The sequence below is a fragment of the Cynocephalus volans genome, chromosome 4 (genome assembly GCF_027409185.1).
Source record: "Cynocephalus volans isolate mCynVol1 chromosome 4, mCynVol1.pri, whole genome shotgun sequence".
In the NCBI taxonomy this organism is placed as follows: Eukaryota; Metazoa; Chordata; class Mammalia; order Dermoptera; family Cynocephalidae; genus Cynocephalus; species Cynocephalus volans.
Window position 1 is genome coordinate 146,025,536 of NC_084463.1, and position 18,870 is coordinate 146,044,405.

Sequence of the window (18,870 nt, forward strand, 5' to 3'; positions counted from 1 at the left end):
CGCGATCGGCTTTTAACCAGCGGGGCGCGCACCTGCGCAGGCGCCGTGGGTCCTTTCGCTCTTCTAGCTCCTCCTCCCCTAGGAAGGAAGAGCGGGCTTTACCCACGACGCTAAGCGATTGGCTGTTTTGACCCAGAAGAGGAGCGGGTGGCCAATGGAAAAGGAAAAGAGGTGAGAGTCGAGCCAATAGTGTGGAAGGGTTCCACCCATGCTTCTTTTTGCGGAGTCTTTTCTTTACCCTTTTGTCCTCCATCTTGTGGCTGTTCTCAGCTGAATGCTCGGTGTTATTTGTCTGCGAGGAAACTGTGCTGTTTTCCGGCCCCCTCCCCCAGTTTCGCCGTGATTATTGTGTATAGGATTGACCGTTAAATAGGATAGTGGGTCTTTGACGCGTTTGTAAATTCTTGGAGCACAAAGATGATGTCTCATATGGTGTTGCTTATGAGCTGGGAAAAATCACTAGACGTTCTATTACTTAACAAAGAAAAACCCTAAATTGTTGGGGTTGGATAAAAGTAGATTTACTTATCTGATCCCCCTGGTACCCTTAACTTGGTTTACTAATCTTCCTTTAACACTTCCCCCTTCCCCGCCTCCCTCCCCTACCTCCCCAGTCAGCCACTTAGAACAACACTTCTCTCACCTTCAGTCTTTTGCACTGGCCGGAATCACTCCTGCATCACATGACGAAATTATTTTCATCCCTCAAGGCGCAGTGCAGATACAACCTCTCTGAATCAAGCCCGGCCCCAGCACTTGACATCCTACTGTTGATACCAATCTTTCTTTCTAAATTGGGCTTAAACACCAGCGATATTTATTTTTATGATCCCTGCGGCTAATTCAGTTCCTACTCCAGCACACTAAAAATATCTGACATTTATTGAGCAGTTACTATTTGTCAGTCATTAAGCACTTTACATGTACAATTTTGATTCTCACAACAAGCTTAAAGAGAGCAGATATTGTCCCCAATTTACAGAGGAGCCCTCAAATTGGTTGTTGAAAGCAAAACCCACAAGAGCAGTGACTTGTCTGTTTTTTTCTGTGTATATGAAATGCACTTTCTGGAACATAAGCACTCAGCAGGCTGGCTGGTTAGCTCAGTTGATGAGAGTGTGGTGCTGACAACACCAGGATCCAGGATTTGAACCTGTACCGGCCAAGCGCAAAACAACAACAAACAACGAAAACACTGAGCAAATGTTTTTGAATGAATATATGCAAACTCGAAATAAGTAGCAAGACTTCTGTGCTTTTCTTATATATGGGATGAGCATCTGTGTGGATTAGGATGTCCTGAGGTTATACAAGGACTTCCTAAAAGCAGAGAAGAATTTACCATTTTGAAGCTGCCAGCAATTTTCCGATTTATTTATTGGGGTGAGAGACGTAAAATATGGTAGTTGTGTAAAAGAATTCTGAAGCAAAACATCTGGATTTAAGATTTGGCTCCAGCATCTTCCAGATGTGATGGCTTGGACAAATTTCTTAACATCCCTAAACCTGTTTCTGTAACGTAAAATATGTTAGTAACCATATCCATAGGGTTGTTGGGACGTTTAAATTAGATCATAGTTTTAAACTCTTTACACTGCTCCTGAAACAAAATAAGCAGTGGTAGCTATTGTTACTATTAATGAGACTTTTATTTACAAAAAAGTCCATATACTATTATGAAACTGGCTGGAACTAAGTTGAGATTATGAGCTAAACCAAAATGTATAGAAATATGAAAGGCTGTTTTCCTTGTGGGAAATTTACGTTTCCGGAGGTGACTGTTAGGATTATATAACCTTGGCTGTTCATAAAACCATCTGGAGAGCATTAAAGCAGTAGAAGAATCTGAATCAGTTGGCCTGGGAGTGAGAGTGCAGGGCCCATATTAGTTGCTGTTTTTAAAGCTCTTTATTCTAATGCTTAGCCAGGGTTGAGAAGCACTGGCTTTATTATTTTCTCCTCAGCTTTATCGAGGTATAATTGACAAAAATTGTATATATTTAAAGTGTAAAAAGTCATGATTTAATATACATATATATTGTGAAGTGATTACTACAATCAAGTTAACACATTCATCACCTCACATAGTTACCTTTTATGTGTGCAGTGAGAAAAGATCTACTGTGTCAAACATCCAATATAGTATTACTAACTGTAGTTGCTATACTCACATTACATTCTCAGAACTTTTTCATTTTATAACTGAAAATTTATCTACCCTTAAACCAACATCTCCCAATTTCCCCTATAGCCCAGACCCTGGCAACCACCATTCTACTCTCTGCTTCTATGAGTTTGACTTTTTTAGATTCCACATGTTTAGTCTGTTACATGCTGCTGTAACAATATCTGAGACAGGGTGATTTAAAAACAGAAATTTATTCTTTCACAGTTCTGGAGCCTGGGAAGTCCAGTTCCACATGGGAGAAGGTGGAAGGGCAAGAGAGAGCGAATCCACTCCCACAAGTCCTTTTCATAGGGGCATTAATCCACACAGCCCTCATGACCTAAAACCTCTCAAAAGGTCACAGGTCCATTGCCCTCCCAATACTGTTGCATTGGGGGTTAATTTTCCAATACATGAATTTGGGGTGACACATTCGGACCATAATGCCACACATAAGAGACATCATGCAGCATTTTGTCTGTGTCTGGCTTATATCACTCAACAGTGTCCTCTTCAGGTTCTTCTGTGTTGTTGCAGTGATAGGATTTCCTTCTTTTTTTGTGGCCAAATAATATTACATTGTGTGTGTGTGTGTGTGTGTGTGTGCGCGCGTGCGTGCGTGTGTGTCCCATTTTCTTTATCCATTCATCCATTGATGGACATTTAGGTTGTTTCCATATATTGGCAATTGTGAATAATGCTTCAACGAACATAGGGGTACAGATATCTCTTCAAGGTACTGATGTCATTTCCATTGGTTATATACCCTAGAGTGGAATAGTAGTACTATTTTTAATTTTTTGATGAACCTTCATACCGTTTCCCATAATGGCAGTACTGGTTTACATTCCCAGCAACGATGTACCAGGATTCCCTTTTCTCCATTCCCTTATCTTGCTTCTTTGGTAATAGCCATCCTAACAGATGTGAAATTATATCTCATTGTGGTTTTGATTTGTACTTCCCTGATGATTAGTGGTGTTGAGCACCTTTTCATATACCTGTTGGCCATTTGTATGTCTTCTTTGGACAAAAGTATATTCAGGTTCATTGCCCATTTCTTAATCAGTTGTTTGTTTTCTCTATTGAGTTGCATGAGTTCCTTATATATTTTGGATATTAACCCCTTATCAGACATAAAGTTTGCAAGTATTTTCTCCTATTCTATCCGTTGTTTTTCATTTTGGTGATTGTTTCCTTCGCTCTGCAGAAGCTCTTTAGTGTGAGGTAGTCCCAGTTGCTCATTTTTGCTTTTATTTCCTGTGCTTTTGGAGTCATAGCCAAACAATCATTGCCAGGACCAAAGTCAAGGAGATTTTTCCCTATGTTTTCTTCTGGGAGTTTTTACAGTTTCAGGTTTTACATAAAGTTTAATCTATTTTGAGTTAATTTTTTTTTTATTCTGCCTTACTCTCTGAATGCTTTAATTTAATTTTTGTGTATGGTGTAAGATAAGGGTCCAGTTTTATTATTTTGTGTGTGGATATCTAGTTTTTCTAACACCATCCATTGAAGAGACTGCATACGCATGGGCTTATTTCTGGGCTCTTGATTCTGTTTGATTGGTCTAGGTATCTGTTTTTATGCCAGTAACGTGGTGTTTTGATTACTATAGATTTGTAATATACATTAGTTTGAAATCAAAAAGTGGGAGTCCTCCAGCTTTGTTCTTTTTTCTCAAAATTGCTTTGGTTATTCAAGGTCTTTTGTGGTTCCATAAGAATTTTAATATTCTTTTTTCTTTCTTTCTTTTTTTTTAAAAAAAAGAAAAGATGACCGGTAAGGGGATCTTAACCCTTGACTTGGTGTTGTCAGCACCATGCTCTCTCAAGTGAGCTAACCGGCCATCCCTATATAGGGATCTGAACCTGTGGCCTTGGTGTTATCAGCACCACACTCTCCCAAGTGAGCCACGGGCTGGCCCTTAATATTCTTTTTTCTATTTCAGTAAAAAAATGGCACTGGAATTTTGATAGGGGTTGTATTGAATCTGTAGATCACTTTTTGTAGTATGAACATGTTAACAATATTAATTCTTTCAATACATAAATGCAAAATATTTTTCCATTTATTTGTGTCTCTTCATATTTTTTCATCCATGTCTTATAGTTTTCAGTGTACAGATCTTGTACCTTCTTGGTTAAATTTATAGCTAAGTATTTTATTCTTTTTGATGCTATTGTAAATGAGATTAATTTCTTAGTTTCTTTTTCAGATAGTTTGTTGTTAGTGTATAGAAACGCTACTGATTTTTGTATGTCGGATTTTTTTTTTTATATGTTGATTTTTTATCTTGGACCTTTGCTGAATTTGTTTATTAGTTCTAACAGTTTTTTAGTGGAGTCTTTCTATATATGAACTCATGTCATCTGCAAGCAGAGACAATTTAACTTCTTTCATTTCAATTTGGATGTGTTTTAATTTGTCTTGCCTAATTGCTCTGGCTTGGACTTCCAGTACTGTATTGAATAAAAGTGGCAAGAGTGGCATCCTTGTCTTGTTCCTGGCATTAGAGCAAAGGCTTTTACCTTTTCACCACTGAGTATGATGTTAGATGTGGGCTTTTCATGTAAGACCTTTATTATGTTGAAGTACATTCTTTTTTTTAAATTTAATTTAATTTTTATTTTAATATTTATTTTTAGTAGCATATTCATTGTTACAAATCAAACTTATTTTTTATGCCCCATCCGATCTCTTTCCCTCCCCCTCCCGCTCCCCGTACCCTCTCCCCTTCTTCCCTTCCTCCTCCCTGTCTCCCTCTAATAACCATAGATTTGTTCTCTCCATCTGATAGATTAATTGTTCCTCTGTTAGTTTGTTGCTTAGATGATCTGTCCAGTACTGAGACAGGTGGGTACATTCTTTCTATACCTAATTTGTTGAGAGTTTTTATCATGAGAGGATGTTGAATTTTGTCAAATGCTTTTTCTGCATCTATTGAGATGATCACGAGTTTTATCCTTCATTTTGTTAATATGCTGTATCATATTTATTGATTCACATGTGTTGAACCATCCTTGTGTCCCAGGGATAAATCCCGCTTGATCATGGTATATGGTCCTTTTAACGCACTGCTGAATTTAGTTTGCTAGTATTTCGTTAAGGATTTTTATTTATGTTCATCAGAAATATTGGCCTATAATGTTCTTTACTTGTAGTATCTTTATCTGGCTTTGGTACGAGGGTAATGCTGTCTTCATAAAATGAGTTTGGAAGTGTTCCCTCCCTCCTCTTCAATTTTTTGGAAGAATATGAGAAGGATTGGTATTAATTCTTCTTTAAATGCTTGGTAGAATTCACTCATGAAGCCTGGGCTTTTCTTTGTTGGGAGGTTTTTGATTACTGCTTCAATCTTATTATTATTGATCTGTTCAGATTTTCTATTTCTTCAGGATTCAGTCTTGGTAGGCTGTATATTTTTAGGAACTTTTCTATTTCTCTAGGTTATCTGACTTGTTGGTGTATAATTGTTCATAGTAGTCTCATATCTTTTGTTTTTCCGTGGAGAACCCCTGGCTTTGGAGAATGATATTATGCTGTTGTTGGCCTCAGAGGAAGTGTTGGAAAACTGGTCAGGGGTGGGCATTATGGCTAATTTAGGCCTAGCTAAGAATAGTTTTCACATTTTTAGAGGGTTGCTAAAAAACAAAACAAAACAAAGAATATATGACAGAGACCATATATAGACTACAAGGCCTATTTACTCTCTGGATCTTTACAGATCTAGGCTTGGAATGGGTAAACATGGTCAAAGTCACTCCCTTTAAGAAGACTGGAAGAAAAATCAGCCCTAGGGCCAGCCCGTGGCTCACTCGGGAGAGTGCGGTGCTGGTAACACCAAGGCCACGGGTTCGGATCCCATATAGGGATGGCCGGTTAGCTCACTGGGTGAGCATGCTGCTGACAACACCAAGTCAAGGGTTAAGATCCCCTTACCAGTCATCTTAAAAAAAAAAAGAAAGAAAGAAAAATCAGCCCTGGTCTTTGATTACCAGGAGCCTAAGCACCTCTGGAATTAGTGAGGGTTTTTTGGTTTTCGTGATGATGTTATTTCAGTAAAACCAAATTATCAGGGCCAACATTTGACAAATGCAACCTGGGAAGAACCATCATTTGAATAAACATGTATTTTCAAATATATTGTCATGATCATATACGGCAGGCAATGTGTTTACTCAGTATTTGATAATTTCAAAAGCTGACCTTCCTGAATCCATTTGAAAGCTCTGGCTTTTGGAACATCAACTAGAGGTCACTTGAAGTCCCAACTTCAGTAGGGTAAAATGAAGTTTTATGGTTGTGTGTATGTTGATTTATCTAATTTGGTCACTTATTCTGTCTCATCCCAAAGTATGAGAGGTCTTCAAAAAAATTCATGGAAAGATTAATATTATCTTTTAATTCCATTTTCCCACGACCTTTTTGAAGTACCCTTGTAGGTGTACCTTTTTTTTTGGCAGCTCGCCAGTACAGAGATAGGTGTACTTCAATACAATTCAAATCCAACTCTAACTACCTGGAGTTAGCATTGGACTCCATAGGTTTAAGGGTTTGGTACTCTAGCGGCAAGTGAGGTCCACAGGCCACCCACACTTCTGGCTGGGTATAAATTTGGGGGTTCCTAAGACCCCCATCAGGCTCCATAATTCACTAGAAGTACTCACAGAACTCAGGAAAATGCTATACTTGTGGTTAGTTTTATTATAAAAGATCATAAATAGGGCAAGGTCTGGGAGGGAGCATAGATCTTCCATGATGCCTCCCTATAGAGGCAGGGCGTGTCACCCTCCCAGAGCATCAGTGTTCACCAACCAGGAAGCTCCACCAAGCCTTGGTGTCACGAGTTTTTACTGGGGCTTTATTACATAGGCATATTACAGTGATTAAATTCCATGTGATTGGACTCAATCTCCAGCTTTCTTGTCCTTCCAGGAGGTTGAGCTGGCCCATAGTTCCAACTGTCTAATCTGGTGGTTGGTCTTCCTGGTGACCAGTCCCAATTCTGAAGCTAGCTAGGGGCTCACCAAGAGTCACATCATTAGCACAACAAATTCCTATCATTTAGGAAATTCCAAAGGTTTTTGAAGGTCTGTGACAGGAACCAGGGACAAAAAGCAGATATAGTATTTAGTATACCACATTGTTTAACCTTGTGTGTTTTATGGAAGCTCATTTAAACCATGAAGCCTCATTTATGGGATGAAATGTCTATTTTTAGTCTAGAGACCAGCATAGGTCATTTGCACAATAAGTTGGCATTTTGCTGATGGAGTTCTGTATGGACATAGAAAGGTACATTATGGTGGCAAGAGGCTCATGATAAAATTACTTATATTAAGATCTCTTCCCTAATTTGAGAAAAAACAATAATACGGAACTATCTATGATTTTAGGTACAGACATAATTGGAAAGAACTATGAAGATTAAAGGAAATTTTAGAACTTTCTATAGTATATAGTATATATTCTAGAAGAAAAAATATGTACTATCAGGTTGAGGTAGATTAGCTTAATTCTGTTATCTAAAATGTGTTTGCTGGGGCCAGCCCGTGGCTCATTCAGGAGAGTGTGGTGCTGATAACACAAAGGCCACGGGTTCGGATCCCTATATAGGGATGGCCGGTTAGTTCACTTCGAGGAGCGTGGTGCTGACAACACCAAGTCAAGGGTTAAGATCCCCTTACCGGTCATCTTTAAAAAAGAAAAAAAAGTGTTTGCTGATAAGACTTTTCCTTCCATTTGTTGACTATTTAAATATAAATCCCATTTACAGTACATTCCCATTAGTGAGAGGAATGCTGGTATCTGCAACAGGAGAGCAAGCTGGGAACTCAAACGGGATGTGGCCAATAGCAGAATCCCTGGGGAGAGGAACAGTCCGTGATTTCTGTATGCGTCTATATCTTGTAGCCAGTTTTTAGGCTTCTGTTCTTCACCCTTCGGTGTTCAATAAAGCTTCAGAAAACAACACAGCCTAAACTTCGGGAGGTAACAGAATGGCCTAGATCAACCCCTGGAGGGAACTAGAAAGGGGAGAGGAGAGCCAGCAATGAACTGGGGAGTGCTAAAGCTCTCATGTAGCTGGGGTCCAGTGAGGAGGGCTGGCAGAGGTGACAAAACACTGGCAACATGGCTTCATAGAATAAATTAGCTTTCTTGGAAGGTCAAGGAAATTAGTGATAAACCTGGTAAGAATTATCAATATGAAGCTCAGTGTCATAAATCCTAATATTACCAGAAATGACACCTGCTTTTATTGTTACAAGCTGGTCAGGTAGGTACTTTACATTTGTACCTTACATTTTGGTAAATTATTTAAGAACTATGAAATTTTCTTCTAAAAGTCACACCTTTATTTAGGGTAGCTAAATACTAAAAGAAGGGAACTTTTTAATAACACTTTGTGATCAGAAAATTGCCAGAGTTGGAAGAAACAAAGAATAATGATGCTATTACGATCTATTAAAATATCAAGTGGTCCAGCAAACAAAAATGCAGACCCAAAGCACTGAGAAAAGTGGAGTGGAAAGACGCAGGCACGTTCTGCTCTGTTGGGACTCAAAGTGAGGAAGGTAGAAGAAAACAAACAGAAGAGCTGGGTTGGCTCCAGGATGGGTTCTAGATCTTGAACCAAATTAATGAGGACAGGAAAAGCCAGTCAGTGTCTTGTGAACTGCCTCCATGGAAACCACTGCTTTGATCAGCAACACAAACGGACAGGTTTCTGGAACAGGGCAAGTCTCTTGCTATTTGTTGCTCTTCAGAGATGGCTACAACAGGGTTTCATGTTTTTCAGACTCAGTTATATTCCATTAGTCATTCATGAAAATATCAGGGTACATGGTGAGGATAGAAATTTTGTGAAACTTTTTAGTTATGTATGTATATGTTGGGTCAAAATGTCTTTCTCACTATAGTTGAAAGCCACAGATTTAGAGAGCTGGGAGGGCAAGGGTTCTCCCAGTCCCTAACTACACCGAATGCCTCTTATTAATCATGGTAGAGCTAAAGTGAAAAAGAACCATACACCTCTATATCTACCAACAACATACCATAAGGAAACTCACACTGTTAATTAAAGCATATAATGTAAATACGGTATCGACAGTATAAAAATTAAAGGCTTATGAAAAACTCAAGAAAGGCCAAAGGACATACAAGTAGCATACAGATGGTTTCCTTAAAAGAGAAATTTTAATATACAGAATAAAATACAAGATTTTATTATTTTTCACTTTCCCCAAAACTTGCGGGCATGAATGCTTCTGAATCTGACCAATAAAGTTTATATTTTCATCCATTATTAGACTAACTGTATGATCAAGTCTGGCTTGATTATCATAAATCAGAGTTAAAAGAATTTACTTTGAAAATCTGTTGCTTTTATAGATGACGAATTTCCAATATTTTCTTAGCTAAGAGTTTACTCAACTTTAGCTTCAGAATCAGATTCAAAATAAGGTATCTTCCTTAAATAGCTGGTCATCATTTTAGGCTTAATCTAGGCAAATTATTTAATACTTTATTGAAGACCATACAAAACTTCCACAATAAATAATGAAAAGAGTATGCAAAATCATTAGCCTCTGTTTGCAATACAGAAAATACGTGTCAGTTCTGGACCAAAATAACGCCATTGAAATACAAAAAGTGATAGGGAAGAATTAAAACAGTTACAGTGACTGCTTTTGGTGGTCAGCTACAACAAACCAACAACCATCAGCTGTTTTGGAAAGGGAAGGTGGGTTTTAATTTGTAGATAAAGGATGTCTTCTGCAGTTTAAAAAAATATAAACTCTAAAAAAGCTTGTGAATCATATACAAAAGCAGCTGCTTGAGACCAAGGTTGAAACCAGAAGTTGTGTTAGCACCACCAGCAAGCACAGGGTCCTCTGACTCTTCCACCCTCATCTCTTGAGCAGAATGCAGACTTGAATGTTGTACACATCATTTACAGTTATAAAAACCGGCCTTGAGTACAGGGTTCCTGTAGGGTAGTCTTAAGCCCTAAGAGGCACCAAGCGGTTACAAAGGCTAATGATCTGGATCACAAGTTCCGACGATATAATAAATCTCGTGTTGCCTTATCAACTTTTTGCTGGTAGTCCTCCAATTTGTCAAGTATTTTCTGGGACAGCTGTAAGAGAAAAGAAGGGAATCATTATTACAGAATAGCTCAAAGTTTGGAAAAGATTGAAGTTATTAATCACTTTGACTTCATCAACTAGACTCGACCTAATAAAGATGTTAGCCAGTCTGCTTTATTTAATCACTTTTCAGTAGAGGAGTCTGTTCTATGATTCTACTGAAAGAACTGGACTCCTCTGTTATATATAATACTCCAATCTTGTTTTCCTAGTGAATTTTCTAATTATGCAAACTGCACCAGTATTTTTAATAAAAGCACTACTAGCTCTTCTCCCAGAACCAGAGGCTGCATCTGATTTAACTAGTCATTAGCTGCCAAGTGAAATAGAGAACCAAATTTTAAAAATTCTTTTAATTTTTTTTTGTTGGCTGGCCAGTATCCATGACCTTGAGGTTATAAGGCTGTGCTCTAACCAACTTAGCTAAACAGCCAGGCCTGAGGACTACTATTTTAGATAGTTCTAATTATTTGTTAATATTTTATTTATCCTAAATTGATAGAACCAATTGGTAGGAACTAATTTTCATGGCTGTCTTCCTTTCTTCCTCTTGCCTAATACTTTGAAAAACAGTTTAGGAAGAGAAACACACAAAAGCACCAGGCGCATACACTGAATCATTAACAAGTTTAAAATCATGAGTTCTATTAAAAGGCTCATGGCTGGCCACTTAGCTTGGCTGGTCAGAGCACGGTGTTGATAACACCAAGATCAAGGGTTCGGATGCCTGTACCAGTGAGCCACATAAGGAAGAAAAAAAAAAGCTCATCTCAGGAAACTAACTGGTAAACAAATAAACCATCACTACAATGACTGACTGAGCAAAGGAAACACTATCATTTTTTCTTTTTTTTTTTTAAAAGATGGCTGGTAAGGGGATCTTAACCCTTGACTTGGTGTTGTCAGTACCACGCTCTTCCACATAAGCTAACCAGCCATCCCTATATAGGGATCCGAACCCATGGCCTTGGTGTTATCAGCACCACACTCTCCCAAGTGAGCCACGAGCCAGCCCTTATTTTTTCTTTCAAGGCAAGCAGTAGCTAACATGAGTCCTGGGAAATGTTGTCGCATATACTGAGTTCACTCAGGATAGTGATATTTATCATACTGTATTTCAAGTATGTTTACCCTATATGATCTGCCCTACTAAATTCCTTTTAAGAATGGACTGCATGCCATTTGTCTCTGTATAATTAACACCTACAGAGTTCCTCATCAGGCTTTTTTGGCAAAGTTGCTTAGATCCTTTTGCCTATTTGTAAAGAGATTAGGGCAACATCTTAAGGGCAATAAATGGCTTTTGCCCTCCCTTTAATACTTGAGAAGTGAAGATTAAGCTGTAAGGTGTAACTGCTCATGCAGGGTTTTGCAGAAGACACCTCATGAAAGGGTTTACTTACTGCGATGTTGTGACTGTTGGCACTGTTCTCTCCTAGAGCTTGGAGAAGCTGGTCAATAGAGGAGTATGGGAGCCACACCATTGGGGCTGTTGCAGACAGTGGAAACTGAGAGGAAAATGTCTATTATTTGAAAAAAATCTAAAAAGTGTGCCATTTCTTTTGGGTAGTTGTTTTCATAGGACTCTATAACATAAAATGCTTCACTTACTATTTTTTCACAATAAGCGAAGTTGTGTGTATGCATGCATGTGCACACAACTGGGCCTCCGCCCCACTTTCTCTTTTCAGTTGGGGAACTTGTCCTTTTCTCAGTTAATTAAAAAATATTTTTATTATTTATTTTTATTTATTTATTTATTTATTTATTTTAAAAGATGACCAGTAAGGGGATCTTAACCCTTGACTTGGTGTTGTCAGCACCACGCTCACCCAGTGAGCGAACCGGCCATCCCTATATGGGATCCGAACCCCTGGCCTTGGTGTTATCAGCACCGCACTCTCCCGAGTGAGCCACAGGCCGGCCCTATTATTTATTTTTTAAAGTTTATTTCCTTATTTACTGGATTTTGTGTCTTTTTAAAAATTAAATAATTATTATTATTTTTACATTCTAAGATGTTGTTGTGGAGCAGTGGTGGGGGTGAAAGGGCAGAGCTGGGGCCCTTGTCCCCGCAACCCCAGCTCAGCAGTCCGGGGTTTCCTGCTGCAGGGCAGTCATCCCTGGGTTGGATGCGGATAGTGTGGGGGCAGTGAGGGGAGATATATTTTTAAATTCATGTCATCTTATGGGCCGAGCCCGTGGCGCACTCGGTAGAGTGCTGCACTGGGAGCGCGGCGACGCTCGCGCCGCGGGTTCGGATCCTATATAGGAATGACCGGTGCACTCACTGGCTGAGTGCTGGTCACGAAAAAACGACCAAAAATAAATAAATAAATAAATAAATTCATGTCATCTTTTATCTCAAAGGAGTCCTGAGGTCTATTAACCATAAACACACTCAGCAAAACTCGTCTCTAAATTGCCAATGAATGATGCTATTTCCATCTGAAACTGAATTTAGATTCAAATTATCTGGAAAGAAAAATTTGGAAAAAGAAAACTCAAAGTTCCACTCTAAAAGTTCCAAATACTTCCTGACAGTTTAAGAGCTTGATTTTGTAGTTAATTAGACTTGGTTAGATCTGGCTCTCCTATTTACCATCTGTGAGCTTTGGCAACTTAACCTCTGAGCCTGTTTCCTCATAGGTTTAAAAAAAAAAAAAAAAAAAAAAGAATTAAAACAATCCCTCATAAGGCTGCTATAAGGGTTAAATGAGAAAACTCTTATAGAGACTTAGCACAGTCCTTGCACACACAAAATACCATTTTATTTTTACTTACTTTTCTTTATCAAATATTAACTAAAGCCACATTCTTTCGATGGAGAAATAAATGTACTCCCATTTTCTAAGCAGGAAACTAGATTCCTGGAGTGCCAATATTTAGTTGTATTACTACAAATAGTAAATATTAAACACACTAATATACAGTTTATTTTCAGATCGTCATCTTCCTTAGTGTGATAATATACTATTAAAAAGAAATACTTATGTATGCCTACCTCAATTCCAAAGTACTGATGTCCTTTTCCCAGTACAGCATCCACATATTCTGAGACCAAATCCACAGCTTCTTCTAAAAGGTCATAGTTCAAGTATAGACGAAGCAACTCAGCAGCATCAACCTTCTGTAAAAAGGTGGTGATTAAGAACATGACCTATTTCTATCTTAGCTGGGCACTGACCAAAGCATAGTGAGTGTCTGATGCCCTGGTATTTACATTTCTTAATATAAATATAAATGTGTGCCTTGTTTTACTCATCTATATTTTAGGATAAGAGGTGGATTCCCAAGAGCTCAGTTATCTCTAGACACATTGTGAGGCTCTATCTGTTAAATGTCTTCCCTCCCCTGTTTTATGATCTAGGACATATTTTAACTTCCCTGTACTTCAGTTTCCACGTTAGTGAAGTCAACAAACCTTTCCAGAAATGCTGAGTACTAAACATTAACTCTCAGAAATATATGAACGACAAATGAAAAAGAAGCTAAAAGAATTCCGTTTTAGGTTTGTATTTGTGTTTAACTTAGGATGAAAGAAAAGTGAATATAGTCTCAATTTGGAAGAGCTCTATTAATTATGTTAAATATACTTTCTATATTCTAATTTGATCACAATATTTCGTTTACCATCTTAGCTGCTTCTCCATCTTCTAACTCAAAAAGATTCTTTCTTTCCTTATTCTACCCAAGGTGGTTCAGATACAATAGTTCTCAAACTTAAGTGTGCATCAAAATCAAATCAGGAGCTTGTTAAAATGTAGATTCCTGGCTTCTAGCACCAGATAATTTGATTCTGTAAAGTCTGGGATTGGGCCCAGGAATCTATATTTTGAAGACGCTCATCACCCGAATAATGTTGATGCACACAGTCCAAGAACCCAATTTTGACACCTGACTTGTATTTGAAAACTACTTCACCCACTCCTGTGGATTTTTGAATAATGAATAATATTATTATATGAATAAGTGCATATAATTATTATAAATATAAACTCATTGTTCAGTGAGCACACAAGCAGGCATTAACTTAAGTACTTACCTGTAGAGCTTTAAATCTAAATACCCAGTACTATGTGCAAAATGGAAGTTAAATTATTCTTAGTGTTTGGGGCTATGATTGAAAAGCTGCCCAAAGTATGTAAATCAGTTCCTGCTGATGAAACTGTGTCCCTAAAGTTCACATAGTAGAAGCTTAATTCTCACTGTAACTGTTGAGGGTGGGAAATCCTAATATGGTAATTGAAAGGTTGGGTGTTGAAGAGGTGATTAGATTGTGTAAGACCATGCCATAGTGAGTGGATTAATAATGGTGGTGAGGGGTATGGTTCGGTGGGCTTTAAAGAGGAGCACATGAGAGGTTAGTCTCTCTCTACTCTGCCATTTTCTGCCATGTGAGACTCCCAGTCACTGTCGTCACCACCAAGACCCTCACCAGATGTGTTTTCTGGACTTTGGACTTCCTAGCCTCCGAAACTGTAAACAATAAATTTCATTTTCCTACAAATTACCCAGTTCCAGGTATTTTGTTATAAGCAACAGAAATGGAGTAATACAGTCCCCATAAGTTATGACTCCATCATTTTCTTTTTAATCATCTCATGAAGTTATTCAGAATGATAAAGAGCAGGTTCTTACTCTCCACAAATTAAGATACCACTTACCTTGTAACTGTTTATAAGCCAATTAGGCAGAGGCACTCCATGAGACAACAATTTGTTGATTACACAGTGGTGATACAAGTTATTCTGGACTTTGTACTTTTCCAGGTAAGTCAGTAATAGTCGCCATGCTTCATCTGTAGCACTTGGAAAAAAGCAAAAAGGACTGAGTTTCAGATTCTTAATAGATATTTATAGTACCATTCAAAGCATATATTTACAAGGAAAAATCTTTAGAAACTCAGAACTGAATCAATGATATAGCTACATGGGGGCCGACCCCGTGGCGCACTCGGGAGAGTGCGGCGCTGGGAGCGCAGCAGTGCTCCCGCCGCGGGTTCGGATCCTATATAAGGATGGCTGGTGCGCTCACTGGCTGAGCGCCGTGCGGCTGGTCACAAAAAGACAAAAAAAAAAAATATATATATATATATATATATATAGCTACATGGTAACTAATATTAGGGTCAATGTGATGGGGACAGTACTAGAAACGAGACGACTTTAAGTCTTATATATCCACTAACCATGTATTTATGTAACTACAATTATTTAACTTCTTTGTTTATGGGTTTCTAAAATAAGGAAACTGACTCAGGTCACTGGTTCCCAAACCTGATTTAGCACTAGAATTATGTAGAAGTTCTGACTTAGAAGACTAGGGTAGAGTCTCATAATCTGCATTTTAATAAGTGATTCTGATGTGCTAATTTAGGGGCTGAAAACTAATGTCAGAGAACTTCCAAATTCTAAAATGCTACCATTCTAAAGTGCCAAATTGCATAATACAAATTGTAAATGGAATTCAGGAAGGAAAGTTTACTGAGGGTTAGGGTTGTTAGAGAAGGAAAGAAGAAACTGAAGTGCATTCAGGTAGATACTAATTGGGTACACTAGGGAAGTATATGGAGAGAGGATATCTGAAGAAGTATGGTAGATGGGGGGAAGGGGGTGACAGACTGCTAAGGAGTTGTCCTCAGAGACAAGCTCTAAGAGGACACTGTGATGACAAGCATGCAGTATTGGCTCCACAGAAGGAATGGGGGAAAAAGGAACATCACACTCTGAAATCAAGTAAATATAGACTTTTGCCTGTAAGAGTACCTTTTCTTGATGAAAAAATACAGTAAATGTTTGAGGAGGGAGATATAGAGGAGAAGACATTTCACAGGCTAAGACATCTTGGTTCGGACAATAAATGACATAACTCTGTAGCTTCTACGAAAACTTAGCCCAAAAAAGAAAGAAAAAGTAAAATGATTTGTGTAGGACAATTTAATCAAAGAAAGAGACCTACAGCTTTGAGACACATAAACCCACCCAGGACTGAACGAACACTAGGGCTATACCTAGACTCCTTAGTAGTGATGACAGATGAGAGCTGGTTAGCTGCTAGCCAGGCCCAGGCTTCTGTTTGTGCTGCCTCTCCTCCAAACTGCAATTTGATGCATCTGCAATGAAAATGGTTCCACACCAGTCAACTCACTGCTGAAATGCACCCCTTTACTCTGCTACCAGAACTAGAGAGATAAGATGACAACTTTAGCTTTAGTCTATGTATTGCTGAATTTACTACTGAAGTACTGGCTCTTCTGTCTCCTCAAAGCCACACAACTGGATAACCCAGAAGGCCATCAATAAGTGTTAAGAGACATGGGCTGGCTGGTTAGCTCAATTGGTTAGAGTGTGGTGCTGATAGCACTAAGGTCCAGAGTTTGATTCCTGTACCAGTCAGCTGGAAAAAGAAAGAAAGAATTTTTAATAATGTTGAGAGGGGCCAATAGATGTCCTAAAGGACCAGAGAGAGTATATGCCTTGTCTAAACTGGACACCATTACTTAACTCAGGTTATCTGCTCTTCTGATTGTTCAAGAAGCTATAAATTAGGATTTTTATTTTTTAAAAGTAAAATCACAAGGGCCGAGCCCGTGGCGCACTCGGGAGGGTGCGGCGCTGGGAGTGTGGCAACGCTCCCGCTGTGGGTTCAGATCCTATATGGGAATGGCCGGTGCACTCACTGGCTGAGTGCTGGTCACGAAAAAGACAAAAAAAAAAAAAAAAAAAAAAAGTAAAATAACAAACCACTAAAAAAAATTTTAATTGTTGCCTATATTAAACAAAATGCTTCTTTAAATCATAAATGGCTTATAGGCTACTGGCCTGTGACCACTGCTTCACACTAAGCAATAGGATAATATCTTTGCATTAGAAAATTAAGACAATAAAAAGATACTTTTATACATACTTGAAAGCAAGCCCTTCAAAGACTGGTGTTAAAGGAAGTTTAAAAGTCTGACATAGTGATATGGCAGTGTCAAAGAGACCAGCCTGAACCAAGAGAGTGACCATCTCCTCTGCTGATGAACTTCCTGTGGAAATGGAAAAAGACTGTTTAGTGCACCCAAGGGTACATGCAATTGAGAGTAAAGATTTTGCTTTGTTGATGAATATCTCAGAGTACCACTCCCATGCTTTATACCTATCTAGCATATTATGTCCACTGCCTAACCCTAAAATGTGCTTAACGGTAGTGACAGGTTAGAGGCTTTAACTGCTGAGGTCTTACCTGCAACTGCAACTGCTGATGGATCATGCTGAGCCAAAGTGAGGCGGATGCGAGCCAAGGAGCACTCTTTCTCCAGATCTTCCAGTTCTAGGATTTCAATTTGCCGATTTGCTATGAACCAAGGAAAAATATTTTCAAATCCCAAAGTACAATGGAAGTGTCTATCAGACTAACTCAACCAGTCAACTTCCACTAAACATTAAGTTTCAATTTAATTTCCAAAGGCATGAAGAAAGGGAGAAAACAGGACTCCATAAAAGCTAACAAAAATTAACATCGTGCATCACATATACAGCTGAGTCAAATCAAAGTACTCTAATAACAACAGCTACAGTCGAGGAGGTGCTTACAAGGTACTTTACATGCAATTTCATTTAACTCTTACAACTGTGAAATACTGTCATTTCTATCAGTGGGAAAGGAACATGCCCAAGATAAAGAGAGGCAGAATTAAAACCAGGTGTATCCAAATCTAGGCAGTCTAGGTTCTTTATGGGAAGTTATCATGCCTCCCTGGTAATATCAAAGGAATCTGATGAAATTTGGTATTCAGCTGACTTAAACATAACATGCAACAAAAACACACTGTCTTTTTTAAGCATTTTCATTTCTCATACTGCCATACAGTATTTTCAAAGGGCTACCAGACAGCCTTTAGCAAATTACAATGTCGAAAATTTTTTAAAATTTACAACATTTATTTACAATAACTACTGTCTATATTATATATAAGTGCTATATCTGTTAACTACTGTATATAATACATATAACTATATATCTTGGTTTTTTTTGTGTGTGTGCAGCTGGTCAGTTCAGGAATCAGAACCTGTGACTCTGCTGTTATAAGGCTATACTCTAACTATAACTATATATCACTATCTATCTAACTACTGTCATATAACCATATAACTACTGTCCAGCAAAGAATCAGCATGAGACCCCTGACTCACTTGGGGCGGCTGCGCATTCTCCATCATAAGTCCTCTTAGGGGATGCTCCAGGGCGATCATACTGATAAGACAAAACAAGTGATATAACTGTGAAAATTAGTATTTTGAAATCATTAACTGTGACTGAGAGCTTTCATGTTTAAATTCTCTCAATAGAAATTATTTTTATTTCAACCAGCACAGCTTTTCTTACAAAGGTACTGTAACTATCAGGCAAAGAAATGGAGTTGTTTGCCTAGTTAGTTCACTTAATTATAACATTTCACTGTGTCCAAGGACATGGACTTAACCACCATATAAAACACTTGGCTTTCCTTGGTTCTGGAGTTATATTCTCCACCCATAACCCTGAGCAACAGCCTAGTAAATGCAG

General features: G+C 38.4%; 1 protein-coding gene across 2 annotated transcripts in view; it reads right to left on the reverse strand.

The window, feature by feature from the left end:
* Positions 1-9,345: 9,345 nt before the first annotated feature.
* NUP160 (nucleoporin 160) overlaps positions 9,346-18,870 on the reverse strand; it is a 51,046-nt gene continuing 41,521 nt past the window's right edge. For both annotated transcript variants that reach the window (XM_063093386.1, XM_063093384.1), the window contains 8 exons: positions 18,498-18,558; positions 17,548-17,658; positions 17,227-17,350; positions 16,331-16,432; positions 14,985-15,126; positions 13,322-13,447; positions 11,721-11,825; positions 9,346-10,307 (listed from right to left, as the gene is read on the reverse strand). In XM_063093386.1, the coding sequence (XP_062949456.1) occupies positions 10,218-10,307; positions 11,721-11,825; positions 13,322-13,447; positions 14,985-15,126; positions 16,331-16,432; positions 17,227-17,350; positions 17,548-17,658; positions 18,498-18,558 (861 nt within the window). In that variant the 3' untranslated portion in view covers positions 9,346-10,217. The remainder of the gene's footprint in view (positions 10,308-11,720; positions 11,826-13,321; positions 13,448-14,984; positions 15,127-16,330; positions 16,433-17,226; positions 17,351-17,547; positions 17,659-18,497; positions 18,559-18,870) is intronic.